Source organism: Plectropomus leopardus, chromosome 7 (assembly GCF_026936395.1).
Source record: "Plectropomus leopardus strain MGB_pleo_1.0 chromosome 7, ASM2693639v1, whole genome shotgun sequence".
NCBI classification, from domain to species: domain Eukaryota; kingdom Metazoa; phylum Chordata; class Actinopteri; order Perciformes; family Serranidae; genus Plectropomus; species Plectropomus leopardus.
In genome coordinates this window covers 9175539-9199639 of record NC_142182.1, presented here as the reverse complement: position 1 = coordinate 9199639, position 24101 = coordinate 9175539, and the positions used below count along the sequence as shown (strand labels likewise).

The window sequence follows — 24101 nt, the reverse complement described above, 5'->3', positions numbered from 1 at the left end:
GACAAGCACCAACAAAGTAACGTCTGTCTCACGAAAGGGACTCTCATATGCATTAAGTGAACCAATCACAAGACTCAGTTGATGATGTATTGAATCCACAGATTGTTTAGCATTTACACCGATGCTTTCACAGGTGATTTGCTAACTAATATGCAATACAAGTTGCTTTTTTTGACAAAACTAGCTCCACACCAGCCATGTTCCTAAAAATACTAAGAAAAATACTACATGTACATCCAGCCAATCCTTTTCTTCTTTTGTTCAGTTTCATGTAGGTTGGCATGAATGTTGCAGTACTGCCATCTACTGGACCGCCACTTTTCCAATCTATCCCAGCATTGCCATGGTACGTGAGCAAAGGTGCAAGATGTTCTTGATTGTAGTGCATGTGTGAATATAGTGAAAATCACCAGCAGTGCCAGAAAGGTTATCCCACTACTTTACTGGGAACTAAAGAGGCTTTATACTACACACCTCCTCATGAACATGTGGCACTCATCAGGAACTCACATAATCAGAATCAGGTTCATTGCATCACAAAGAAGACAGATTTAGAAGGTAATCAAAGTGTAGAGACCGAGATATCTGTTACAAATTTATAGCCTCCAAGCTGAAGCCGAGATAAGCCTCATGACATCATCAGGGTTATTTTTGGACTGCTTCCTAAAGAGCTACAGAAGACATTGTTTTTAAGCCGTGTAGTTCTCCGCACGACCTAACCGATTTCCACATCTGACATAGAGAGAAAAAGACTTCACACATTTTTTAGTAGTCCTCAAACAGACTTTGATGAGGGAAATTTAGTTCCCCTTTTAGTAAAAATGTGGTGGCTTGGTGTGGATCTAAATTTTATCAAATTCAGCCAATACTTTCAAAATTTGGGGCCAGCTTGTAGGGTGGCCAATCAAATCTCAGAGATGGGCCGATCCTTTTCTGATAGCTTTTGCCAGGTGTGTGAGTAACAACAGCAGAAGTGTTTAACTTGGTGAATAGTTAATTTTAAATGTTCTGACATGTTATGCAACAACATTCAATGACACTATTTACAGTGTAAGCGAGGAACCTGGGACTGCTGTGACTGATGCCAAACAGGGCGGCGGGTGACTGTGACTGGCAGGAGTCAACAAATGTTTGGACACTGGTCAACTTCACCTCGTACAACAAACAGATCTGATTTCCATGAAATCAGTCACAAGAACTGATGTATGATCCAACTTATGCAGTGAACCAGAACATTTGATACTGAGAAATCGGAAACCAGTCAGATCCTGGTGTACGTATTATCAACATACCGAATTCCCCAAAAACTGGGACGCTGTGTAAACCATAAACATAAACAGAATGCAATCATTTGGAAGTCCTTACAGTGAGAAGATATTTGATGTTCAGACTGATAAATATTTTTGACTTTTTTCTTAATCGTTTGAGACCTGGACAAATTGGCTTGATTTTTTTTTTTAAAAAACATGGGAAGGCAGCAATGACCAACTTAGGATAAAATGATGCAGAAATATGCAATAAACTTGTAGGAAAAAAATTAAATTAGATAAAATTAAAATGATAAATATAATATAAATATTATTATTATATAAATATAAATATTATTAAATGTATTTCTTTAAATATAAATTATTATTAATTATTATCATACATTATAATAATTCTATAAAATAACTTTCAATTCAAATTTAAATTTTTCTTCAGTTTTTGAAAGAAAGTGATGGCAATCCAGATTTCAAAGGGTTAATATCTGGGCTGTCAAACAATTAATTTTTTTTTAACTGCAATTAATCCAGAATTTCTATAGTTAAGCATTTTTTAATCGCCAAAGATGGATCCCATGGCTGAACCATTTGGGAACCACTGGTATAAACAGTATAGAAGACATATGCAAGTTTTTAACAAATAAATAGATCTGTAAATCTGTGAAAATGTGCATTTTTCAGTAACAAATCCATTATATGGTTAACTAGAAGGGCACTTGCAGAGCATCCAAAATACCCCATCTCGCAATGTTAACAACAGTGAAAAATAATTCCTGTGTCTGATTTGGATCCACTCCACAATTAAATTATTTCTTCCTTTGCATTTCTGCACCTTTCATCCAAGTTTCATGAAAATCAAGCCTGTAGTTTTTCCACTGTGTGACCGAAAACAAACAAAGAAACCAAAATCATTACATCCTTGACGGAGGTAAAATAAGCAACTTGACTGTGGAACAAAGAATTACTGAGTCATCCTACATCAGTCCAAACAGGCAGCCTGCTGACTACAGAAAAACTCCTCCTAGGATCGACACACAAACACACACACACACACACAAACACACACACACAAGGTCAAAGTTCAACTCAGGGTACCCCATTTAGTGAAGTTTAGTTAAAGTGTGACTGGACGTTAGTGTGCATTTAAGTGAACTTAAAGTCCATTATTGTTTAAACCGGCAGGATATACACAGCCAGGAGGAACAGCACAACACAAACTTCATCTGCCCACCATGAGTGTCGTCAACATCGTACGTGTTGCTTCAATACATACTGGGACTATTTTTACTTTTTAAAAGCTATTTTAAACACTTTTACTGCTTGATTTTCTTTTAACAGCACATACGCTATTAATCTTGGAAAAACTTGAAAATGTTGTCTGCACTGTCTGTAATTTCACATGCAGGGTCCAGACCCATCTCTGGTGTATCGGCCAAATTTGGAGGAGAATGCAACCAAAGAGAAGGAAGAATACAGAAACTTTGAGGTAAGAATTCAAGCCGTCAGTTAGCTGATGACAATTATTTAATGCTGCATTGATTTACAGCCTGCAGAGTGAAATTAAAGAAACTTTTATTGCAGTTATGGGAGTGTTATAATTATGCAAAAATAAAAAGAGCCTAAAATTTATTTTTAAAATGATACAGTTAACTTGATGAGAATGTTTGTAAAATGTGGCTGATCTCTTCTGCTGAGGAGGTGAGGAAGGCAGAACTCTGACTTAAATTAAATGCAGTACGTTTTCTGAAAGACAGTGCATCTCAGGAGGTGATCTATGATTATTACTGCCCGTGCACTCAGTTATATTGAGGGCCAGGGAAGGGTTGCAGATTATCCTTTATTTCCCCCATAGAGCGGTGATTTACTTAAAAATTTGAAGACGGTGTGCATAAAAATCTCATGTTGTTCTGAAAATATTGCTGAGTTTCTCTATTAATAATTAATGCAGAAGATGTAGATACACTATTTTTGGCTGGCACAGGATTTAATCTGTAATCTGACATTTTTACTGATCTTGTGTTAAACAGCATTTAAACTGTGTTAAACACATGATCATATTTTTTTTCTTCTAATTTTCCTTCATCCTTATAAAAGTTTATATGAAAAATATATTACATTTCAGTTTGTATTCACACATTTTAAGCACTGTTTTTTTTCTTTAATCATGTAAAGTTCCTGTAGTGGTAGGTTGCTACATCTACTTTCCTTATAATGTGCAGTTTTGGGGGATATATTGTTGTTAAAAAACAAATAAAACATTGCAAAGGTGGGCTAAATTATTGGCAGGTCAGTGGAAATGCTACCAGAATGAAAAATCTAAATTTGTTAGCTGAAAGTTTTGTGTGTGGTTACAAAGAATGGGAGATGCGGGTGTATTTAAATATATAATTAATCTTATACTTTCAACTGACATGAAAAAATTCATTACTTAATAAAAAAATTTTAAACTTGAGACGCTGTAAAATCGATGCTTTTGTTGCATATGTGTGTGTTTCAGAGTGGAAGTCTAATTGACCGTGTGTTCAGCACATACAAGCTGATGCACACCCATCAAACGCTGGACTTTGTGAAACAAAAGGTGAGTAAACCAAAAGCAAAGTGCACAGACATTGCCACCAAAAGGCTCTTTAGTGAGATATGAGGGTAAAAAACACATCAAATGTTACATTAAATTTCATAGTGGCTTATATTTTTTCCTCCCATCTGTTTAAAAAAAAACTTTAATACTATTTTATGTAGTTTTTTTTTGTTGCACAAAACTTTGTGAACTCTGCTTTGCTCTGGATGACTGACTGAGCAAACACACGTCACTGAGTCTTCTGCAGTGAAAGCCAATGGCAAAGAGCCAGGAAATGTTCTATCAGTGTTATTTAATTAACCTCATTTTCGTTTCTACCAGAGGTTACAAAGGAGCACTTCCATGTTTGATTTATGTGACCCAGCTACAGAAGCTTCCCATGAAAGATTTTCAAATTATTTGCAGACAAACCTGATCCCCCTATCCCTGAAAATTCAACAGAAAACAATATTTAATTTTTTTTTTGGTCCAGTTTTTCCCCACAGAAAACTTCCACTGTAATTATGTGACTCTTACCTTGCTGCAGCACTCTGCATGGAGCGTCTGTAACCACACTCAGATGACAATGATGGACGCCATTATGTCTCTGGACAAGCTGGTGGATGAGTCGGATCCTGATGTGGACTTTCCCAACTCCTTCCACGCCTTCCAGACGGCTGAGGGCATCCGCAAAGCTCACCCGGACAATGGTACCATACAGGGAGAGAAACAGAAACTCACACTGTGTACAAGTACATATGTAAACACATCTATGTATTCACAAAACCTCCTCAGACTGGTTCCAGTTGGTGGGTCTGATCCATGATGTTGGAAAAATGATGGCTCTTTGGGATGAACCCCAGGTAGGACACATGGCCATCACAACGCCTGAACTTTAATCAGTTATGAAAACCATGTTTTTATATATTATTACATACAATAATAAGGTAAAATCATTTATAAAAACATGATTTTCACAAGGCACAGGAATGAAGATTGGGTTATTGAAGGGGGGTATTGCACAAAAGTAGAATTTAGATATAAAGGGTAATGGAAAAAGCGAGGCTTGACCTCGTCTCGTTGCTTAATACGTTGCACGTTTGCCTAACCAGGATGAGAAGGTGCTACTATGTCGAAGCTGGGTTTAAGTATTCTGGATAAATGCGCGTTCACGGCTGTCATGAGTAGACTATGTGTGTCGATCACAGCAGAAATGCGTGCAGGAGTTTTCAGTGAGTGAGCAGCAGCTTCTCATGGAAATGCATGAGCGGGTAAAGCATATGGTGTGCAAAAAAATTGAAAATATGGACGTTATAATCAAAAAGGGGAGAAAAATAGAGGAATATATTAATGCATAAGCACTTTATTATTTAATACAATACAACGCTGCAAACATTCGGATCGTTTTCCGCCCGCGGGTCTCGGGTTCGAGTCCCCGTCAATGCGACTTTAGTTTGCTTAGATTAAATTTACATTATTTATTTATTTCCTTTAACTTCAGCTGCACTGACACTTCGTTATTACCATGCAAGGAGAGACTTATGTTTTACAAATCAGTCACTTTGCCTTAAAAGTTAGCAATGTAAATTAATAACGAATGAAATGTAAGCTACTAAGACGATTAATTATTCACACTTATAAAGGCAACGAGTATTTAGACGCTTTTGTCCTCCTCCACCGTGTGTGTGTGTGTGTGTGTGTGTGTGTGTGTGTGTGTGTGTGTGTACTCTGCAGTGGGCTGTAGTTGGTGACACCTTCCCAGTCGGCTGCAAGTTTCAAAACTCCATTGTGTTTAGAGACAATACCTTCCTGGATAACCCAGATGATAAAAACCCCAGATACAAGTAGGTATTTTCATGTCACTTTGTCTGTTTGCCTTTAAAATATTAAGTTAAAAGGGCAGTTGGTTTTTTTCCAGGTTTAAACAGTAAAGAAAACATGTGTATTGTATTATATTACAATTCTGCTAATATAGCCCTTATAAATCTTACACACTGGATCTCTGAATCCCAAATATGTTAAATCCAGATGTAAAATCCATCAATCTTAACCCTATGAAACCTGGATCGACATCACTTTTCTTGTGCCACATTAATCCGCCTGGCTAGATTTTTTACAAAAGTAATTGGGGGAAAAGGCAATAGGCAACTTGGCAAGAAAGTTCCCACAAATTGCAATAAATTAGTTGATTTCTTTTTCAACTTTTTCTGAGTATTATTTGTTTTTATTAAGCTAATTTTTAGGTAATTTTCTTGTACTTTCTACTAACTTCTGCTAATTTCAGGGTCATTTCTTAAGTTGTTCATTTCCCTACACACCAGTTTTCAAAGGGTAAATGAATGTAACAAAATACATTTTGTATTTGTATGCAAAGCAATTAAATGTCCCCCGTTCTTCTATTCCTGTTTTCAACAACACCTAAAGTCTTGTTTGTTGATGTACTGGGAATTTTTCCCAGTTACATAATAATTTTGTTGTTTGTTTGCTTTTTAGTACTGAATACGGCATCTATGAATCAAACTGTGGGCTCGACAAAGTCCTCATGTCATGGGGTCATGATGGTAAGAGATATTACTTTCAGCCCTGACTGTTTTTCTATGATACCGTACCTAAACTCTTGCGTTGTTGTCCTCAGAGTATCTCTACAGAGTTCTGAAGTTCAACAACTGCTCCATCCCAGAGCAGGTCAGCACATCATTACATTACTTAACTGCTATGTTTAGTGCAATTAAAAAATTAACGCAGAACAGAAAATGTGCAATAAATCTCTGCTCACCTGCAGTGCTTTCAGGCTCAGTCGTGGCTCTCCTCTTTTTCTGTCTCTCTTCAGGGGTTGTACATGATTCGCTTCCATTCATTCTACCCCTGGCACTCCCACGCAGACTACATGCATCTCTGCAACGACAAAGACCTGCGCATGCTGAGCTGGGTCCAAGAGTTCAAGTGAGCATCTTCCTCTCTCTGATGCACATCGTTATCCTGCTCGCTGCTTTGACCTGAAGCTGCATCCTCTGTCTTTTTCACAGCAAATTTGACCTGTACACAAAGACCACCGAGCTGCCCGACATCGACAAGCTGAAGCCGTACTACCAGTCTCTGATCGACAAGTACTGTCCTGGAATACTGAAGTGGTGAAACAGACACCGAATTCAACAGCAACACTATACAGACACAGAGAGTGATTATCTGTGTTGAGTAACTCAGACTGATTCCACGTGTTGTTGGCTTTATAATAACACTAAAACTAGATATCTCCTTTACACACGTTACTTAATGATAATGTCTATAACCTGACAATGAAATGACACATTGTATATAACTCATAACTGTTACACATTTTCAGATAAAAATTGCAGAGAAGTATTTCTATTTTATTGTACTTTAATACGTGATTTAAAAAAAAAATTAAAAACACTACACCAATTTGTGTGATGTTTTGTTTTTAACATTGACAAAAACAAAAGACGCGTGAAAACAGGAAAAGTGCAAAGCTGTTTTTGGTTGGTACGTACAGAAACAGACCACAGTAATGAAAACAAAACAAACACACACACACACACACACACATACACACACACACACACACACACACACACACACAAACGTATTTATATACAAGTGCATCGACACACAACCCAAACAGGAGACAAAACACATTTTTACTCTTTTAACAGGCGACACAGCGAAGCCACCTTGTACTTTGAATTCTATATTTCACTCTTTTTAAACGATGATTTGATCTGCGTGACTAGATTTCACTCCGAATGTTCAACATCCGTCAGAACCAATCAGGGTTTTTTTTTCAAATTATTAACATCTGTGAAAGCCTGCTGAATTGAAGGCAAGCTTTGCAGGATTTGTAGCTCACTGTCTGTAGAAACAACATTCAAACGTGGCCCCTCTTCCTCAACTCAATGAGACTGCGAGGGCGGAAAAAGGTCAAGCGAGTGGTGACAACAAGTATAAAGCAGTGAATCACAGAAATTAAATGTTATTTTCCGATTGTTTCCTGTGGTTGGCACAATTTAAGACAAACACCTTCACACAGCCCTGCAGGACGTTGCCGCGGTATTGGAAATGTGTGAATTCAGCTGAAGTGCACACCTCATCCTGTCCGCTTGGTTTCTCTGCTCTGCGTGCGCGGCTAAACCTCACCCTCGATCCAACACACCTGCAGCTCACATCCACAGAGCAGAGAGAGACGACTGGCTGCTACGTTTTCTGAACTCGTGCTGCTATTGGCTGGAGGCTACACACCACCACCCAAAGGTTGACGCTGCCTTTCTTATCTTGTTTGTAAAACGTTTATTGTATGTCGTGTCCTCTGTTTTACGTATACTGCCTTATTTAATTTCTTTAGGGACCTGGTCCGAGAGAAACGGCATTTTGTTTAGCTGTGTATATAGATGATTGACAATAAAGCTGACTTGACACCTAGAAATGTCCAAAGCAAACCAAAATAAGACTAAAATTAAAAAAAAAAAAAACAGGCAGAGGGAAGGCTCTCTACGACAGACACTGCCAAACACTGCTAGTGGGTCATAAGTGAAGACTGAGAGGGATTATTTTAGTGTCAGTGTATATATTGTTTTTTTGATTTTTTTTAGGAAAATCCTTTAAAGTATATCTAAGCTTTTGGTTTCTGATGAGAAAACACATATGCAGGTGGGAAAAGGCAAGTAGAGTGATTTTTTCTGCAATAGGCTGATCAGGAATTACAATCCTCTTTGGTCAATTCGGACAAATTTTACGAAGGCAGCTGGTGATCACAGTCTACTACGGGATTACCTGCATCTTCTTCAAGACTTTCCAAGGATCTCATCTTTGTCTTTCCCGTTTTCATCATCACCAACAGTCTCTTCCTCCTCGCCTTCACCCTCCTCCACCACCTCATCTTCACAGTCCTCTCCCTCCTCCTCCTCCTCCTCCTCCTCCTCCTCCTCTGCTGCCTGCTGTTTACCTGACTTGTCTGAGGAGCCGCCAGGTGCATTTTCCGTGTGATCACTCACAGCCGCCTTATGAGCGTTCGGGATTGCGTGTTTGTTCCTGTTCTGCAATCCCTGGAGCAGAGAGACAGCGGCGCTGCAGGCAATGAGGGTCCAGATCAGGATGTGGGTAGGAACACCTCTGACCTGAGAGCGCACCCACCTCACCACCTGGGCAACAGTGGTGTTGGATGTGCGACGTGCAGGTGATTTGTCCTGAAGGCAAAAGAAGATCAATATTAATCAATATTCAATAGATTACTGAATGAAAAAGGGGCATTTCCTAGCCACATCTTTATTCAAATGTATTAAAAATTTTCTGGAAAAGGATATAAATCCTCCATAGCAACTATACAACAATAATAATTTAACAAAAATATACCCTTTGTTGTGCAATTTATTTAATCTATTTTTGAAAAAGTTAACTAAAGGAGCCCAACCAACATCCTCTGGAAGCTCCTTTGCATGATTTTATGTCACAGAATGTGAAGCAGATTTTTTTTTCTCTTTTCAGAAAAAGAAAATTAAAAAAATAATAATAATTTTAAGGAGATCCCGCCTAAATCATACGTACCTTTCTGAAATTCAATGCATCACTGTAAAATCATATCATCATTCTTGTTTTCCATAACTTCCAATATTTTGTTTTTAAGAAAAAATTACCTTAAGTCCATACTGGTTAAGCATGCTCTCCAGAAAGGTGTTTCCCAGGTGCACTGTGGGATAGAATTCCTCATCGTAGACCCTCCTCCACCAGCGCTCTGGGAGGGAACTACCAACAAAGACCAGCCACCCAATAAATATCCTCATATTTTAAGGACAAATATATGTTTTTTTAAATTAGTGATCGCCAAGGGCAGTACAAAAACAATGACAAAAACAATTAGATAAGGAATTTAGATAAGACAGGACAAAAACAAAAACAAGCGAAACAAACATACAAAACAGGATCAGGCATGATAATATTGGTTATAGTAACTGGTTATTTTATTAAGCTATGGGTGGTTATTGAGGTCACTCGTGTATGTGTTCAGGTGCATGCGTGTCTGTAGCCGAGAAATATGAGAGCGAATAAGCAAATAATACTAAGAGGAAATATAGAATGTAAATAATGCTGGGAGGGATATACATAATACTGCATACACATAATTGTGAATATAATAATAATAATTAAAAAAACAAAGTAAATTCAAATAAAATAAAAAATATAGAAACGTTTTCTAAAAAAGACAAGAAACTTAAAAAAACCTACCTTAACTTTCTTGCAAATCTGCTTAAAATGTTTAATTAATCATGTTAGCGGCTGTTTATTGAGTTTAAATTTGGCAATGATGTTTCAGCATGTGCTAAGTGACGTCTTTCAGCGCACACATTACCTCAGAGCCAGGAATAATCACATTTCCTCAGCGCCTGTAAACGCACAGAGACAGAAGAAGAGAGCACTGACCCGTCAACCTTTGGTTCGGTAAACCAGTATCTGTAGCGGTGAGCTCTGACGAAGGCAGGAGGCTGCTGGTGGAACGGATACTTTGATGCATCTGTCTGGATCAACTCTATCACTGCAGAATATAAAACAAAGATTTTAGAAATCTGCTTATTCTTACAAAAATAAAAGAAATCTCTGACGTCTTTTCAATGGTAATTTGACATTGAATCATTTAGGGTAAAGAACATTTCCTGCACTGTGCTTTAAGGGTTGAAACATTTTAATGTAACAAGTTTGTGCTGTGTCAAATGTCAAACATTAACACCTGCCACAGATACTGTACCGATAGAAAATGTTATTATTTCCATCAAAGTAAGGGCAGTCGAGCAGTGCAGGCATTGGTGTCTGCAGTCACTGCTAGAGGGCAGCAAAGACAAGTTTTTCAGATTCTACACCAAGTGGCTTTTAAGAGTTTTAGGGCCACATTGAGGATTTTTTTTTCTTCGTAATATTATGAAAAAAAAGTAATAATTTTACATGAATAACATCAGAATTTTATGAGAAAGGGGATATTATATTAAGGAAATAAATATATTGCCAGCAAATTATAAAACAGGCAAGAGCACAGGCAGCTTCACGTGCCGTGCCACACAGTCAACTGGCCAACGGATTTTTGTTTTGATATAAGAAAACCAAAATCAGGAAACGAGGTGTTTCCCCTCTGCCATTTAGAAACAGGAGGCTGCCTGTGCTCTCGCCTGTTTTATAGTTTGCTGGTAATATTTTTATTTTCGTAATATCCCTTTTATTGTAAAATTACGACTTTATTGGCGTAAAATTACGACTTTATTGGCGTAAAATTACGACTTTATTCGTGTAAAATTACGACTTTATTTTTGTAATATTACGACTTTATTCTTGTAATATTATAACTTTATTCTCGTAATACTGCCAATTTATTCTCATAATATTATGACTATTTTCTCATAAAACTACGACTTTTTTCTTGCAAAATTACAAATTCTTTTCTCGTTAAACCACAACTTTATTCTCATAATATTACCAGTTTATTCTCGAAATTCCGACTTTATTCTCATAATATTATGACTTTATTCTCAAAATCAAACTTTTTGTTTTCTTTAACATGACCCGAATCCTCTGTCCTACTTTTTAGCACCGACGCAGTGATCTGGGGGACAGATACACTTCTCATCAAAACTCAGACAGTGAGGTCACAGAGGGCCTTTTAAATAAGCTTACAACAACAAAACACCGTTTGTATTATTACTGTTTGTGTGTGGTGAAGTTTTAAACCAATAAAATGCAGTGCAGTGCTTGTTTTCTTTCCTATTTGATTCTGTTTTGAGCTGCCATTTAGGGGGATAAAAGAGTGACAGGAAACACAGTAACAAAATAAACTGTATCACTGAGTCTGAGGGTGCGTACCATCTCTTTTGCCCTGCAGCAGTTTGTACACGAGGCTGCTGAACCACGGAGCCTGCGTGTGAGTCCCGAGGGCGGCAAACCACATCTGCCAGTCCAACCTTGGCTGGTGAGGCGTCACCACAGCAGGAGGTGCACTCATGTTTCCAGGCTTATACATAAACTCTATCTCCTAGAAGAAGAAAAAAGAAACAGACTTATGAGGATAACTTACATTGTAGCAGGACAGTCAGTCTGCACAATTAAAATCAAATTAAATTCTTTGGTGCTGCTTTTATGGTAATATTATAGAGTGAGCTCCTTAAGCCTCCTACAGACTGTGAGATTTTAGCACAGTTTATCGCAGCGACACTGTGCCACATGGCTCTTACTAAACCTGGATAGGACATCAAGTTTGATGTGTGCAGCAGGTACGATGAGAACGCCTACATAATCGCAGGCTACGACATACACCCATCGACGTCAGTACGCAAGAACAAAACGTCACTGCCGTGCATCATCCATCAGAAAAAACTGTCAACACATAAATATAGCCCTCGCTATAGTGACGTTTATGTGTGTCAAAAAAAGTCGGAAGAAAAGGAGGAGAAGGAGAATGTGAATCCTGACTGAGGAAAAAAACAACTTGGCGTGCCAATTTAGCTCAAAATAAATGTTTATAGTATCTTCTAGCATTTAGTAGTGTGGCGCTGATGAGTGCATCATTTCATGCTCCATTTTTATTGGTTGGTCAGTAGATGTACGATATAACAGCAGTGACACAGTGAGATGGTCATCCCAAATTTCTGACACTGTCAGAATTTTATCGCAGGCTGTTTTTTATCACAAGTCTGTAACAACGGTCATCCTTGAACGTCTCTCACCATGCGATGCAGGACCGCCGTTTTAGAGCCACGACCAAAGGTATCATCTTTCATCTGGGACAGCCCAAAATTGCACAGTGTATGCTGGGTTTCATACAGCATGTTTAAATCTTTTTCTCTCACCGTCCACGAGACTCCATCATGGCTTCCCTCGATGACGACCTCTGGCCGCCCGCCGACCCCAGTCATCCTTCTGAACAGGCCGTATGAGTTGGACAGCTGAAAGCGATCCGTCAGCTCATAGGCCCGACGCACTCCCGGCCACAACCTGGCATTAGAGTCATACTCTATGTAGGTGAACGGCACCTGAACACAAGAACAGAAAAGGAGGACAAAAGAGAAAACATATGAGGTTCAGCTGCATTAGAGCTTTGATTTTCTGCCCAAATCCAACCGGACCTAACTCACGGGGTTCGGAAAAGGCTGGGTTATTATTCCTCAAAAATCCCTCAGGCTTGAACTGGGTCGGATTTGTGCCACTTTCACATTGTGTTTGTTCTGAAACTTAACATATGTGTAATGTCATGAATAACCACATTATTACCAAAAAAAATGTTGATAATAATAATTATTAATATTATTTTATCTTTATTTATATGACACCTTTTAAAACAGAGTTCACAAAAAGGTTTGATAATCAAAGCAAAAACAGAAATGGGATAGAAGTCCAAACAACAACAGAAAGCCAAACAGACCTATTGAGCACGAGCGAGACAAAACTAGGGCAAATAATCCAAGATGCAGGATGCAAAATGTTAATATAAAATAATACATACAAATAGACAAGCAATAAGATAAATGAAACATAAAATTGGTAAAAAAAATAAATTGGGACAAATAAAAATAAATAAGAGCTGACGGCAGACTCTTGAAATAACAGCTGGAAAAGAAGAAGTGGAGTGAGGAAACATGTCAACCCTTAGTTCAGAGTAAATGTTTTATTTTTTTTCCAGAGGAAATTTGGGTTTTTAAATCGGTCTAAAGGCCCAAATTGCTCCTGTGGTTTGGGCTTGTGCAGAAACTATGCAGGTTCGTGTGGGGCTGGGCCTGATGTCACTGATCAAAGCTCTAAACTGAACTACACATTAGCATTATGATGTGTGTGATGTATTTCCAGCGTCACCCACCAGGCTAATAGTGAACATCGCGGCTGTGGCGGCAGCAAACACAGTCCACTGGAGAGTTCCCCAAAACCTCTTCAGGAAACCAGAGACACATGCACATCTGAGAAAACACATTATTTTTAATAAAACACACAATGTAGAAAATGCATCAAACTATATAATCAAGCAGACTCAGAGAGAGAGTCCTACCTGAACATGGCTGTGACCATTTCCCAGGTAAGAGAGAGGACACCAATCCAGATAGAAGGGATGGTGACGGTCTTCAGAAACTGGTTAAACTGGTGGTATGTAAATGCTGAAGGACAAACATGTTGATAATAAACAGATATAACGCCACACGGTTGTACGCCTCCGCGCACCAGTCAAGTTACACTTACAGTTTACCTCCATGTCTGTGAAACATGGACGTTTTACACATAGAGGAACCGTACAATCAGCACAGTTTAAGGTGGTTCTTGAGGGTTCTTGTATTTATGGCTAAAACATAGATGAGGTCACCTTGACCTTGACTTTTGACTTCCAGATTCTACTCAGTTTTAGTTGTGAGTCCAGGTGAACGTTAGTGCCAAATTTGAGAAAACCCTCTCAAGGCCATCTTCAGATATTGCGTTAACGAAAATGAGACCGATGCAAGATCACAGTGACCTTGACCTTTGAACATCAAAATCTAATCAGCTCATCTTTGAGTCCAAGTGAATGTTTGTGTACAATTTGAATAAATCCCTTAAGGTGTAAGAATGAGACGAAGGTAAGGTGACCGTGACCTTTTATCTTTGAACACCAAAATCAGGTCATCCTTGAGTGTATTGGAACGTTTGTGCCAAATTTGAAAAAACTTCTTCAAGGTGTTTTTTTTTGTTTTTGGATTGATGCATTCACAAGAATAAGACAGACAAGGTCACAATAACCTTGACCTTTGACCTTTGACCACCAAAATCTAATCGGTTCATCCTCAAGTTCAATTGGATGTTTGTGCTAAATTTGAGGAAATTCCATTATGGCATTCTTGAGATATAGTGTCCACTGGGCCGAATGTACATATGGACGGACAACCCGAATATACATATTGCCTCCGGCCACAGCTGTTGCTGGTGCAGAGACATAAAAATTACAAAATCAAATAGTTTGTATTCATATAAATGTACACATACCTGTCCTGGAGGAGATGCCGTTTTTCTTTGTGTCCAGCTGCAGGTCAAAGCAAACTATGGATCCAAAAATCATGATGGCCCAAACTGCCAACTCCAGCAGGTAACACAGCCACGACCACAGCTTGGAGTCTGACCAGAACAAATACGCTGTTAGGTAAACTTTGGAGGAACGAACAAACAAGAGCTTATCAATGTCTATGTGGATGGTTACATACAAGCTTTATTAGTCAAATCCTAAACTTTATGATTGGAAAAAGTGATCCTGATTTTCTGTATTTTGTCTTTCTTTTTAACTTTACAAGTTCGACAACGCCCTCATATGTACAACAGCAGTTATGTTTAACATACCATTGTTGCTGATCTTGTCTGCTTTGCGTAGCCAAAAGTGCACATGTTGGTCGTCCAGAAGCGACAGACAGAGGGCCAAAGTCAGCAGGTTAAAGAAATTGTAGTTGCCGGTCAAAATGATGAGCACTTGAAGCAACACCTGCACACGAAAAAAAATTACATTTTGAAAATATTTTTGCTAAATTGTAGATTTCAGAGCCAGTTTGTGGGAAAAACTTGATTTTTTACCAACCTGCATATAAAAAGCTCCGAGACGGAGTCTGCGCAGCGGGCTGAAGAAAAGCAGGGGTGCAGCGATCTCGATAATGAAGGTGCCCATCACACTCAGCTTCTGCCACCACACCGGCAACTGGTGGGCATACCAGGCCAGTGGGGTGGGGATGCACTGAGTCTCGTAGTGATACGTCAAAGCTGTTAAACACACGGCGAGAAGGATATTTAATCAACTGAAAAATAAAAAATTGTGATAGCTCACTGACAAAAGGAAATAAAAACTGTTAAATGTTGAATATGCTGATGTCACTTCTTGTTTAGGGATGTAGCCTCACACACACTCTACAACAGTGATTCCCAACTGGTGCAGCCACTGAGTCCAGATTTCTTTTTAGTCATTAAGGTCCATACACAAGAGATATTACCACATATGCCATTTTAATTGACAAAATGTAAATAAAAAATAGACTTAAAACAGAATTCAATAAAAATGTATTACAAGAATAAAAGTGCAATGGGTTAAAACCAGGTGCATTTCTAGGATTTGAGGACATTGCGGGCAAAACCTGGACCTCTGTAGGGAAAAAAATGGTGATTCTTTTTTTTCTAATACATTTTTGGGCTTTTTTTCCCCCTTTAATTTTTTGTTGATTTTTACAACTTTTTTTTCCTTTTTTTTTTAAGCGTTTTTACTTTTTTTGTGGTATTTTTTAAGAAAACATACCTTCCAAAACCACAGGCCCACCAAAACAAAAAAAATCACCAAAAATGACACCATTCATCACAGCCAGAAACATCAGAACCTATAATTAGATCCAAGACATTTTTAAGACATCACGTGGGAAGAACACTTCATGCTTTTTCCCTGAGTCACTCAGGGAGGCTCAAAGAGAAATATTTGTACCTTTGGGGAGGATTAAAAAAAAACCCAGCCACCCCCTCCTCTGATATATAAGTCACTTAGGGATACTCTTATTTTTGGGGGGAAGAAAGGCCACATAATACCAATAACAGGGCAATAAAATAGTTACTATTCTCAAAACAAAACAAAAACTCTCTACAGCAGGAAACCATACATCAAAATAAAATCTCTAAACTGTGTTTTTCACAAACTTAATATGGCTGTGAGACACTTCCACTTGGAACCACAATCCCCTTTTGGACTGGGAACCACTACTAAACAACACTTTCAAAAAGGACACAAAAACAGACTCTCCTACATACCTGTAAGGCCCCACCATGTAGGACAACGAGACGTGAGTTTCACCACGCCAGAGGCAAACATGAGTCTGAAGAGCAACCAGCGGAGCAGCCAGAAGGTCACGCGATCATGCTCTCTGACCCCTCGGGACCCTCTGATTAATGTCAGTGGAGCAGTAAGGATACAGAGGAACCCCGTCTCCAGAAGCAAGTTGTCCCTGTGTAATGATAAATGGAGCGAGCAACATAAAATTAACGGAAAGAGTTACAAGACAGACAGAGAGGATAAAATAATCTTGTTAATAGATGTTTACAGTGTTGCTGCGGAGCAGCAGAGACAAATATTACTACGATGTTACAAACAGGGGACCGAGGATGACATAAACCTATCAGCAAACTGCCAAATCTATCTTGGTATCCTTTAACCAGCTGCTATTCATAACAACATTGTGTTAATTGCAAATAATAAATATGAAGAACCACAAATCTACCAATCATCACTCACCACTGGAAGTAGAGAAAAACTTGGCCCACCTAAAACGAGAAACAAACACAGCCAATGAGAGACGGGACACCGTGACAGCAACCTGTGAGGGAAAACTGGGTTCGGTCTGTTTTATAAACTCACCTGGTACATGGACAGGTACAAGGCCCAAAGGCAGAAAAACACCACGCTGTCTCGAAAAGCCTCCACCAGCATGGCGGCAAGACTCAGCACAGCACCGATGAGACACAGCAGCTCCATAGCGGTGTGCGTGTCCAAGCCTAGGCGAGGTCCCAGCCACAGCAGGGTGGGAGAGGACAGCAGCTGCTCCCCGAGAGACTTACCGCTGTATCGCAGCTGCCAACGAGCAGGCAACAGCCCCTCGTTACCATAGAGACCTAGACACAGGCAAAAACATGGGAAGCAACAGCGTGTAAATAAACATAATATACATATTTTGTGACCATTAGCACAGATGGATTAATAATTTGACTACCAGGGCCCCCCTGGCCTTCATTCGCATAATGTCACTCAAATTAACATTAACAGCAACCAGGAAAAGACTCAAAAAGACCACAAAGAGATGCAAAGGAACTGCAAAGAGACACAAAAATGACTACAAAATGGGGTGAAAATACAACAAGGAGACACAAAATTACCTCAATAATGCACAAAACAATTACAAAAAGACACAAAATAACCAAAAGAGTCACATAATAACTACAAACATGGGCAAAAAAAAAGACAGACACAAAACTATTACAAAAAGACAAAAAAAAAAACAACAACCAAGAGAGACACAAAAAACTTCAGAGTCAGAAAACAACCCACCAGGAGACACAAAACAGCTACAAAAATGGGCATAAGACCCACAAACAAATACAAACTGCAACTGACACACACATAATAAAAAAGAGACACAATTTACTTCAGACACAAAAAGCCTATGAAATCACACAAACAACAAAAAAGACACAAAGTAACTACAATTAAAGCTGCAAGCAGCCATGAACGGGCCTTCGCACTTCCACACGCGTCATGGTATTTGAATTTCCTACAAACTGACGTAGGACTGAGTCGATAGCTGCAAGAAATCCTAAACTTAACAGGTGTAGATTACAGCAGTGAGAAGTATCGGCCCTGAATAAACAATATCGGTTGACCCCTAATATTTATCAATTTGATAATCAGATTTTTAAATTATGTTACAGAAAAAAAAGAACTTTTTAAGGTCTTTTTTTGTCTTCTTACTTTTCTTTTTTGTCACTTATCATCAGGCCATTTTCTTGTAACGTCCTACTAAAATTCTTGTAATTTTTTTGCCCATTCTCTTAGAAGTTGTTCATATGTTTTGAAAGAAATCAAGCCAATTTACTATTACTACTATTACTATTACTATTATAATTTACTACTATTTAGACTTTACTCAGGTTTCAAAGGGTATAATACATCAAAGGGTTACATTAATTAAAAAGTGCATTGCGGAAACAATGGCACTTTGCCCACACTCAGAAAAGTTCATTTTAAGTGGACTGGATTTGAGAAGACAAGTTGAGGTAATTTTGTTATGATTCCACATCTTTTTAAATTCAGTCCACTTAAACGTTTTAACACTAACTTATTTGACTTAGAATAATTTCTTCTAACAGTGTATAAATCCACAAAGATGCAAATTTGTTCAACATACACAGCATCACACACCAAATTCATTTCCTAAAACCCATGGGCGAGGTCTTCTGGACTTTCCCTGGGCGACTAAAATAAAGCGTACTTCACTGACAGAAAACACGGGGTTTGTGGGTAGTGTAGTACAATAAGTTACTACCGTGCGTGCGTCTTTACAACAGGTCTCTCAGCAGCAGTTAGCTTGTAAAGTTAGCAGAAGGCAAGTAATGTTTTGTCTCTGCAGAAAGTTGTCCACCACAGGGACACAGAGCAGCTAACAAGCTAACACACACAGAGACAGTGAGTGAAGTGAGCTAGCTGCTTCTCAGGCAGCAGAGTTGAGTCTCACCTGGTATCTGCACGTACAGGGACACAAAAGCAGCCAGATAGATGACCGCCATGCTCCACAGGAACATGCGCCGTGGCAGGATGATTTCCCCCATGTCTGTGCCGAGCTGCAGGGTGAGACAGCCCCGTCTTTCACTGCCAAACTGGGACGGGAAACAGGGAGCGGGATTCAAGTTATGTTAGCCCCGGGACACGTCGCGAGCCGCTGATGAGAACTTCGCGCGCACTGCCTCGGGATGTCGCTGCAGAGTTTAACCATTATGCTGCATTCAGGTACCATCGGAATCGACACAACACCTGGATGACTTCAGATTTGGAAATTTTCTGACTGCCAAAAAAAAAAAAAAAAAAAAAAGAAAGTATGCACACAATTCTGAAAACTTCAAGGTGAGTCCAGTGTTTAATTTTTCAAATTGAGCAGGAATTAAGGATTAAACTGTAGATTTAATATTTGAAATATACCACTATATATATATATTCTATATATATATATATATATATATATATATATATATATATATATATATATATATGTTCATTCCAGTTTGACATCAACCATTATTAAAACATGTCGCTGCAGAGTTTAACCATTATGCTGCATTCAGGTACCATCGGAATTGACACAACACCTGGATGACTTCAGATTTGGAAATCTTAAAAAAAAGAAGAAATAATGCACACAATTCTGAAAACTTGAAGGTGAGTGCAGTGTTTAATTTTTCAAATTGAGCAGGAATTAAGGATTAAACTGTAGATTTGATATTTGAAATATACCACTAACCCCCCCATCCCCGACCTATGCCCCATTACTCCTTGTCATATTTGTATTTTTCTCTTGAAAACTTTCTTCTTAATATATATATATATATTAAGAAGTTTGACATCAACAATTATTAAAACATGTCGCTGCAGAGTTTAACCATCATGCTGCATTCAGGTACCATCGGAATCGACACAACACCTGGATGACTTCAGATTTGGAAATCTTAAAAAAAAGAAGAAATAATGCACACAATTCTGAAAACTTGAAGGTGAGTCCAGTGTTTAATTTTTGAAATTGAGCAGGAATTAAGGATTAAACTGTAGATTTAATATTTGAAATATACCACTAATTCCCCCCTGCCCTATGTCCCATTACTCTTTGTCATACTTGTATTTTTCTCTTTAAAACATTCTTCTTAATATATATATATATACATTCATTCCTGTTTGACATCAACCATTATTAAAACATGTTGCTGCAGAGTTTAACCATTATGCTGCATTCAGGTACCATCGGAATCGACACAACACCTGGATGACTTCAGATTTGGAAATCCTCTGGCTGTCAATAAAAACAAAGTTAAAAAAAAAAAAAGAAAAAAGAAACAATGCACACAATTATGAGAACTTGACGGTAAGTGCAGTGTTTAATTTTTCAAATTGAGCAGAAAACGTGCAAACATTTGGAAAAAACTGTAATTTTATCATCAGTTAAAAAGTTAATTGAGAGCACATTGTTTTCAAGTTTTCATTGTGTATTCCTGTAGTTCATATACAGCTGACAAAACAAAAACTTTGAATCGTGGGGCACCAATTGTAAAGTGGCACATACTGATTTAATATTTACATTTAGGTATTTAAGACTTAGATCTAGGCTAATATTTTGATTTAATTTTTAGATTTATTTATTTAAATTAAATATTTAGATTTAGATATTTTAACTTGGATTTCGATGTAATATTAAGATTTAGATTTAATATCTAGATTTAGGCTAATATTTATATTATACATTAAGATTTATATTAATGTTTAGATTAAATGTGCAGATGTAACATTTAGATCTAAGGTATGAGATTTTATATTAAGGGTAATATTTAGATTTATTGTTAGATACTAGATTTAACACTGAGATATAGATTAATATTAAAATTTAATATATAGAATTGACATTTAGATTTAATAACTAGATTTAACTTTAGCATTACATTTAATCTGTTTTTTAACAATAAAAGGTAACAGGTCACAAAAAGTCCACAAAAAAGGCCCAAAAAAAGTTCACAAAAATGCTGTAAATCTGATTAAATTACAGCTCAGTGTCAGTGTGCCACTTCATATTTGGGAGCCCACATTGAGTAGCTGTGGGCCCACAGTATTGTATCAGTATCTGATCGATGCGTGGGCAAAAAAAAAAGAGTTTCTTCCCTCATTAAAGAAGATGATCAAACGGATGCATCTTTGTTTGACTGAGTTTATTGTGCAAGACTTACCAGGCGAGCATACAGATTCATGGCAATAAAAAGAGGGTCTGCATGCTGCTAGTCAGAAAGCAAAAGCATCTAAGTATGTACATTCAAGTTTTAGACACAAACATAAGAAACTGATCACAGCAGATTAGAGTACCAATAATTCTCTGACACAGTGAGTCGAAACATTAGGAATTCATTGCACAAGCAAAATGAGCTGCAGGTTTCATAAATTTTACGTTACAAAAATACTAAAATCTGATTTTAGAGAACATTTACAGTTTATTTTCAGGTGGCACCTACACCAGAAGATGCTTTTTTTCCAGCATTAGACATACATTTTTGACAGATCAGTTGCAGTATAATAATTCAAAATGTGATGAATCTTGACGAAAGGTGTGTGAAATATGATACTGCCAAGAGGAACTGATCCTGGAGCTGCAAGAGTTGCCTCAGTGCACACTGCGAAAAGCTGAATTTAGTCTTAACTGTCTCAAAGATTTTATCCTATGACACATCCCTGGTGCTAGACCCCAAAGGGCAGCGTTATACCCATCATCACTTCCCCTCTCACTTCCGATTTAAGTGAATAAAAGCCATACACATTATGCTGTTTGACCATTTTAAGATTCAGCATTATAAATTCTAATACTTTTCATTTTATAAAATAGTCACTGAAATACACAGAAATTGCTGTTTTAAAAGAAAAATCCTTGCCCTACAAAAATACGTGCATATGTCTGTAATCCTGGCCTGTTTTTTATTAGTATTATTATTATTATTATTATAGATGACATCATTATTTGACACTTTATGAATACATTTGATTATCTGTAGGATACTGTCTGTGAGCAATACTGAGACAGCAATTCAGAGGATTATTCATAAACAAAATCTAATTTAGACGGTATTACTGGACATCAAATGAAATGTAAAATAAATTATAACAACATGGCATCACAGGGTTGTCTGGGTTGTTTCGATTCTGGCTTCAAAATTTCTATTTGAATGTGAATTGTCAGAATTGAAATACTTGCCTTGCTTGACACAGTCATCATTTGGCCACTCTGAACTGAACAGATGTGCCTTTAGTCTGCAAGTTACTCGAAACAGGGCCAAACGTCTGACTGTTTTTTAAAGTATCAGATGGTAAACAACTGCGTCCCTTTTGGCATGGCCATTTAGTGGCTCCTCCTGTGAGCTGTGGATGGACAAATTGATCATAGCTGCCTCGCTTGCGCCCACACAGAGAGGAATGGCCAATATACTGTAACTTTGGGGGTCCCCCAGCATGGACGGATTTAATACACAGGCAAAATTTTATGCATAAGGGCGCTTTTGTTGATTTTAAACGTCCATATCTCCTGCACAAATGCTCACTTTAAACATCGGGAAAAACACAGAAACATCCTGTACTCCCGTATTAATCCAGACTGCACGTTTTCGAGTGTGCATGTTGTACTTGTTCTTTATTACCTGTGTCCAAACCTTTGGATCTTTTACAGTTTTAAGGCAGACATAAATGACTAATATTTGGATGGCTAGACTCAGAGAGCGTGTTCACGCAGTTTGTGCGTCCTGCAGACAAAACGAGGCTCCGTGTTTCACTGTCACGTGGCCCCATCTGCTGCACTAATGCAAGTCTGTCCAACATTTGTCGTTGAAGCAGTTGGCTCCTGGTCCGTTTCCCGGATGCAGATGACGGCATCACCACTCACATTAATGAGACACTGAGCCTTGAGGAGAAACAAATACAGGAAGATTAAACCATAACAACCTCAAAGACTGTGAGGTCTGAGGATGCAGAGATTACCTTGTTGTGTATCATGTAAAAATAGATTGTAAGAAATACTTCAGGTGTGTGTGTGTGTGTGTGTGTGTGTGTGTGTGTGTGTACCTGGTTCTTGTTTGGATTTTCCATTAACACACACTCTTTCATGCTGTAGGACACCACTGCATTGCCACCCAGGGCTGCTACATGGGCTCGAACCATCGCAAATACCTCTGCTATGAATGAATGGAGGAAGCCACTGACACCGCCTTCCTGCAGAGGACAAACACACACATTTCATGTGTGCAGCGATGTCTACACCATTAACAAGTGGTTCTCAAACTTTTTTCTGTAATGTACCCACTTTGAAATATTTTTTCAGCCAAGCGTCTCCTGACGAGGACCTCCTTTATAAGGTAAGGTCTTTAAGAAAGGCCAAGTCAATCCTGGCCGACCCGAGCCATCCACTTTACAGTGTGTTTTCACTGCTTCCATCTGTCCACTGATTTAGCAAGCCAAAATGCATGACTAAACAGACTGAAGAACTCATTTTTCCTACCGCCATCGTTTTTTTAAATGATTCAGTGTGAATTTAAATGTATCGTTTTTATTTCATGTATTGTATGCACTAATGCACTTCTGCTAGCTGCACAAGAATTTGCCCCCTTGGGGGACAATAAAGATTTTTTGACTTGAATTGATGAGCGCAAAATACTTCTGGTTAAAACAAAAAAAAAAAGCCTTTATATAGAGGTGCAATACAGCGCTGCAGCATCAGTGGCTGATATACAAACAATAACATGGTAACAGAAAAACACTGAATTACTGTATTCATCGTTTAGAATCCATCACTTAATTATTGGCAAACTAATTTTTCATTGTCATGTAATAACACTAAGACCACATTGTAGCTGCATTGAACTGCATCTTATTGATGCGTTTTACTCTCAATTAAGTGGGGCTGATATTTTTAAGACCTACATTTTTAGTTTGGCTTTTAATTGAACTTTATGTATTTATCTATTGACTTTTT

The 24101-nt window shown here is 38.1% G+C and overlaps 3 protein-coding genes and 1 long non-coding RNA gene across 14 annotated transcripts in view; 2 read left to right on the top strand and 2 right to left on the bottom strand.

Annotated features, from left to right (window-relative positions):
- Nucleotides 1-2356: 2356 nt before the first annotated feature.
- miox (myo-inositol oxygenase) lies at nt 2357-7245 on the top strand. The gene is made up of 10 exons (XM_042495977.2): nt 2357-2515; nt 2671-2751; nt 3763-3843; nt 4370-4532; nt 4618-4685; nt 5557-5666; nt 6316-6383; nt 6458-6507; nt 6653-6765; nt 6849-7245. The coding sequence occupies exons 1-10, from the start codon at nt 2498-2500 to the stop codon at nt 6955-6957; spliced, it is 861 nt and encodes a 286-aa protein (XP_042351911.2). The 5' UTR covers nt 2357-2497; the 3' UTR covers nt 6958-7245.
- lmf2a (lipase maturation factor 2a) lies at nt 7186-19322 on the bottom strand. The gene is made up of 14 exons (XM_042495976.2): nt 19074-19322; nt 17204-17457; nt 17081-17109; nt 16600-16793; nt 15395-15573; nt 15163-15301; nt 14815-14943; nt 13853-13958; nt 13667-13763; nt 12663-12845; nt 11680-11848; nt 10255-10366; nt 9471-9579; nt 7186-9023 (listed from the first exon to the last, which is right to left on the bottom strand). Exons 1-14 carry the CDS (start codon nt 19165-19167, stop codon nt 8622-8624), a joined length of 2196 nt encoding a protein of 731 aa, XP_042351910.2. The 5' UTR covers nt 19168-19322; the 3' UTR covers nt 7186-8621.
- An 83-nt stretch (nt 19323-19405) lies between these two features.
- LOC121950065 (uncharacterized) lies at nt 19406-21229 on the top strand. Its single transcript, XR_006106312.2, has 4 exons — nt 19406-19459; nt 19678-19771; nt 20010-20103; nt 20342-21229. It is a non-coding gene; the product is annotated as an uncharacterized LOC121950065 (long non-coding RNA).
- Nucleotides 21230-21288: 59 nt separating this feature from the next.
- Nucleotides 21289-24101, bottom strand: part of c2cd5 (C2 calcium dependent domain containing 5) — a 32657-nt gene continuing 29844 nt past the window's right edge. For all 11 annotated transcript variants that reach the window (XM_088079839.1, XM_088079830.1, XM_088079831.1 and 8 more), the window contains 2 exons: nt 23195-23341; nt 21289-23033 (listed from right to left, as the gene is read on the bottom strand). In XM_088079839.1, the coding sequence (XP_087935965.1) occupies nt 22908-23033; nt 23195-23341 (273 nt within the window). In that variant the 3' untranslated portion in view covers nt 21289-22907. The remainder of the gene's footprint in view (nt 23034-23194; nt 23342-24101) is intronic.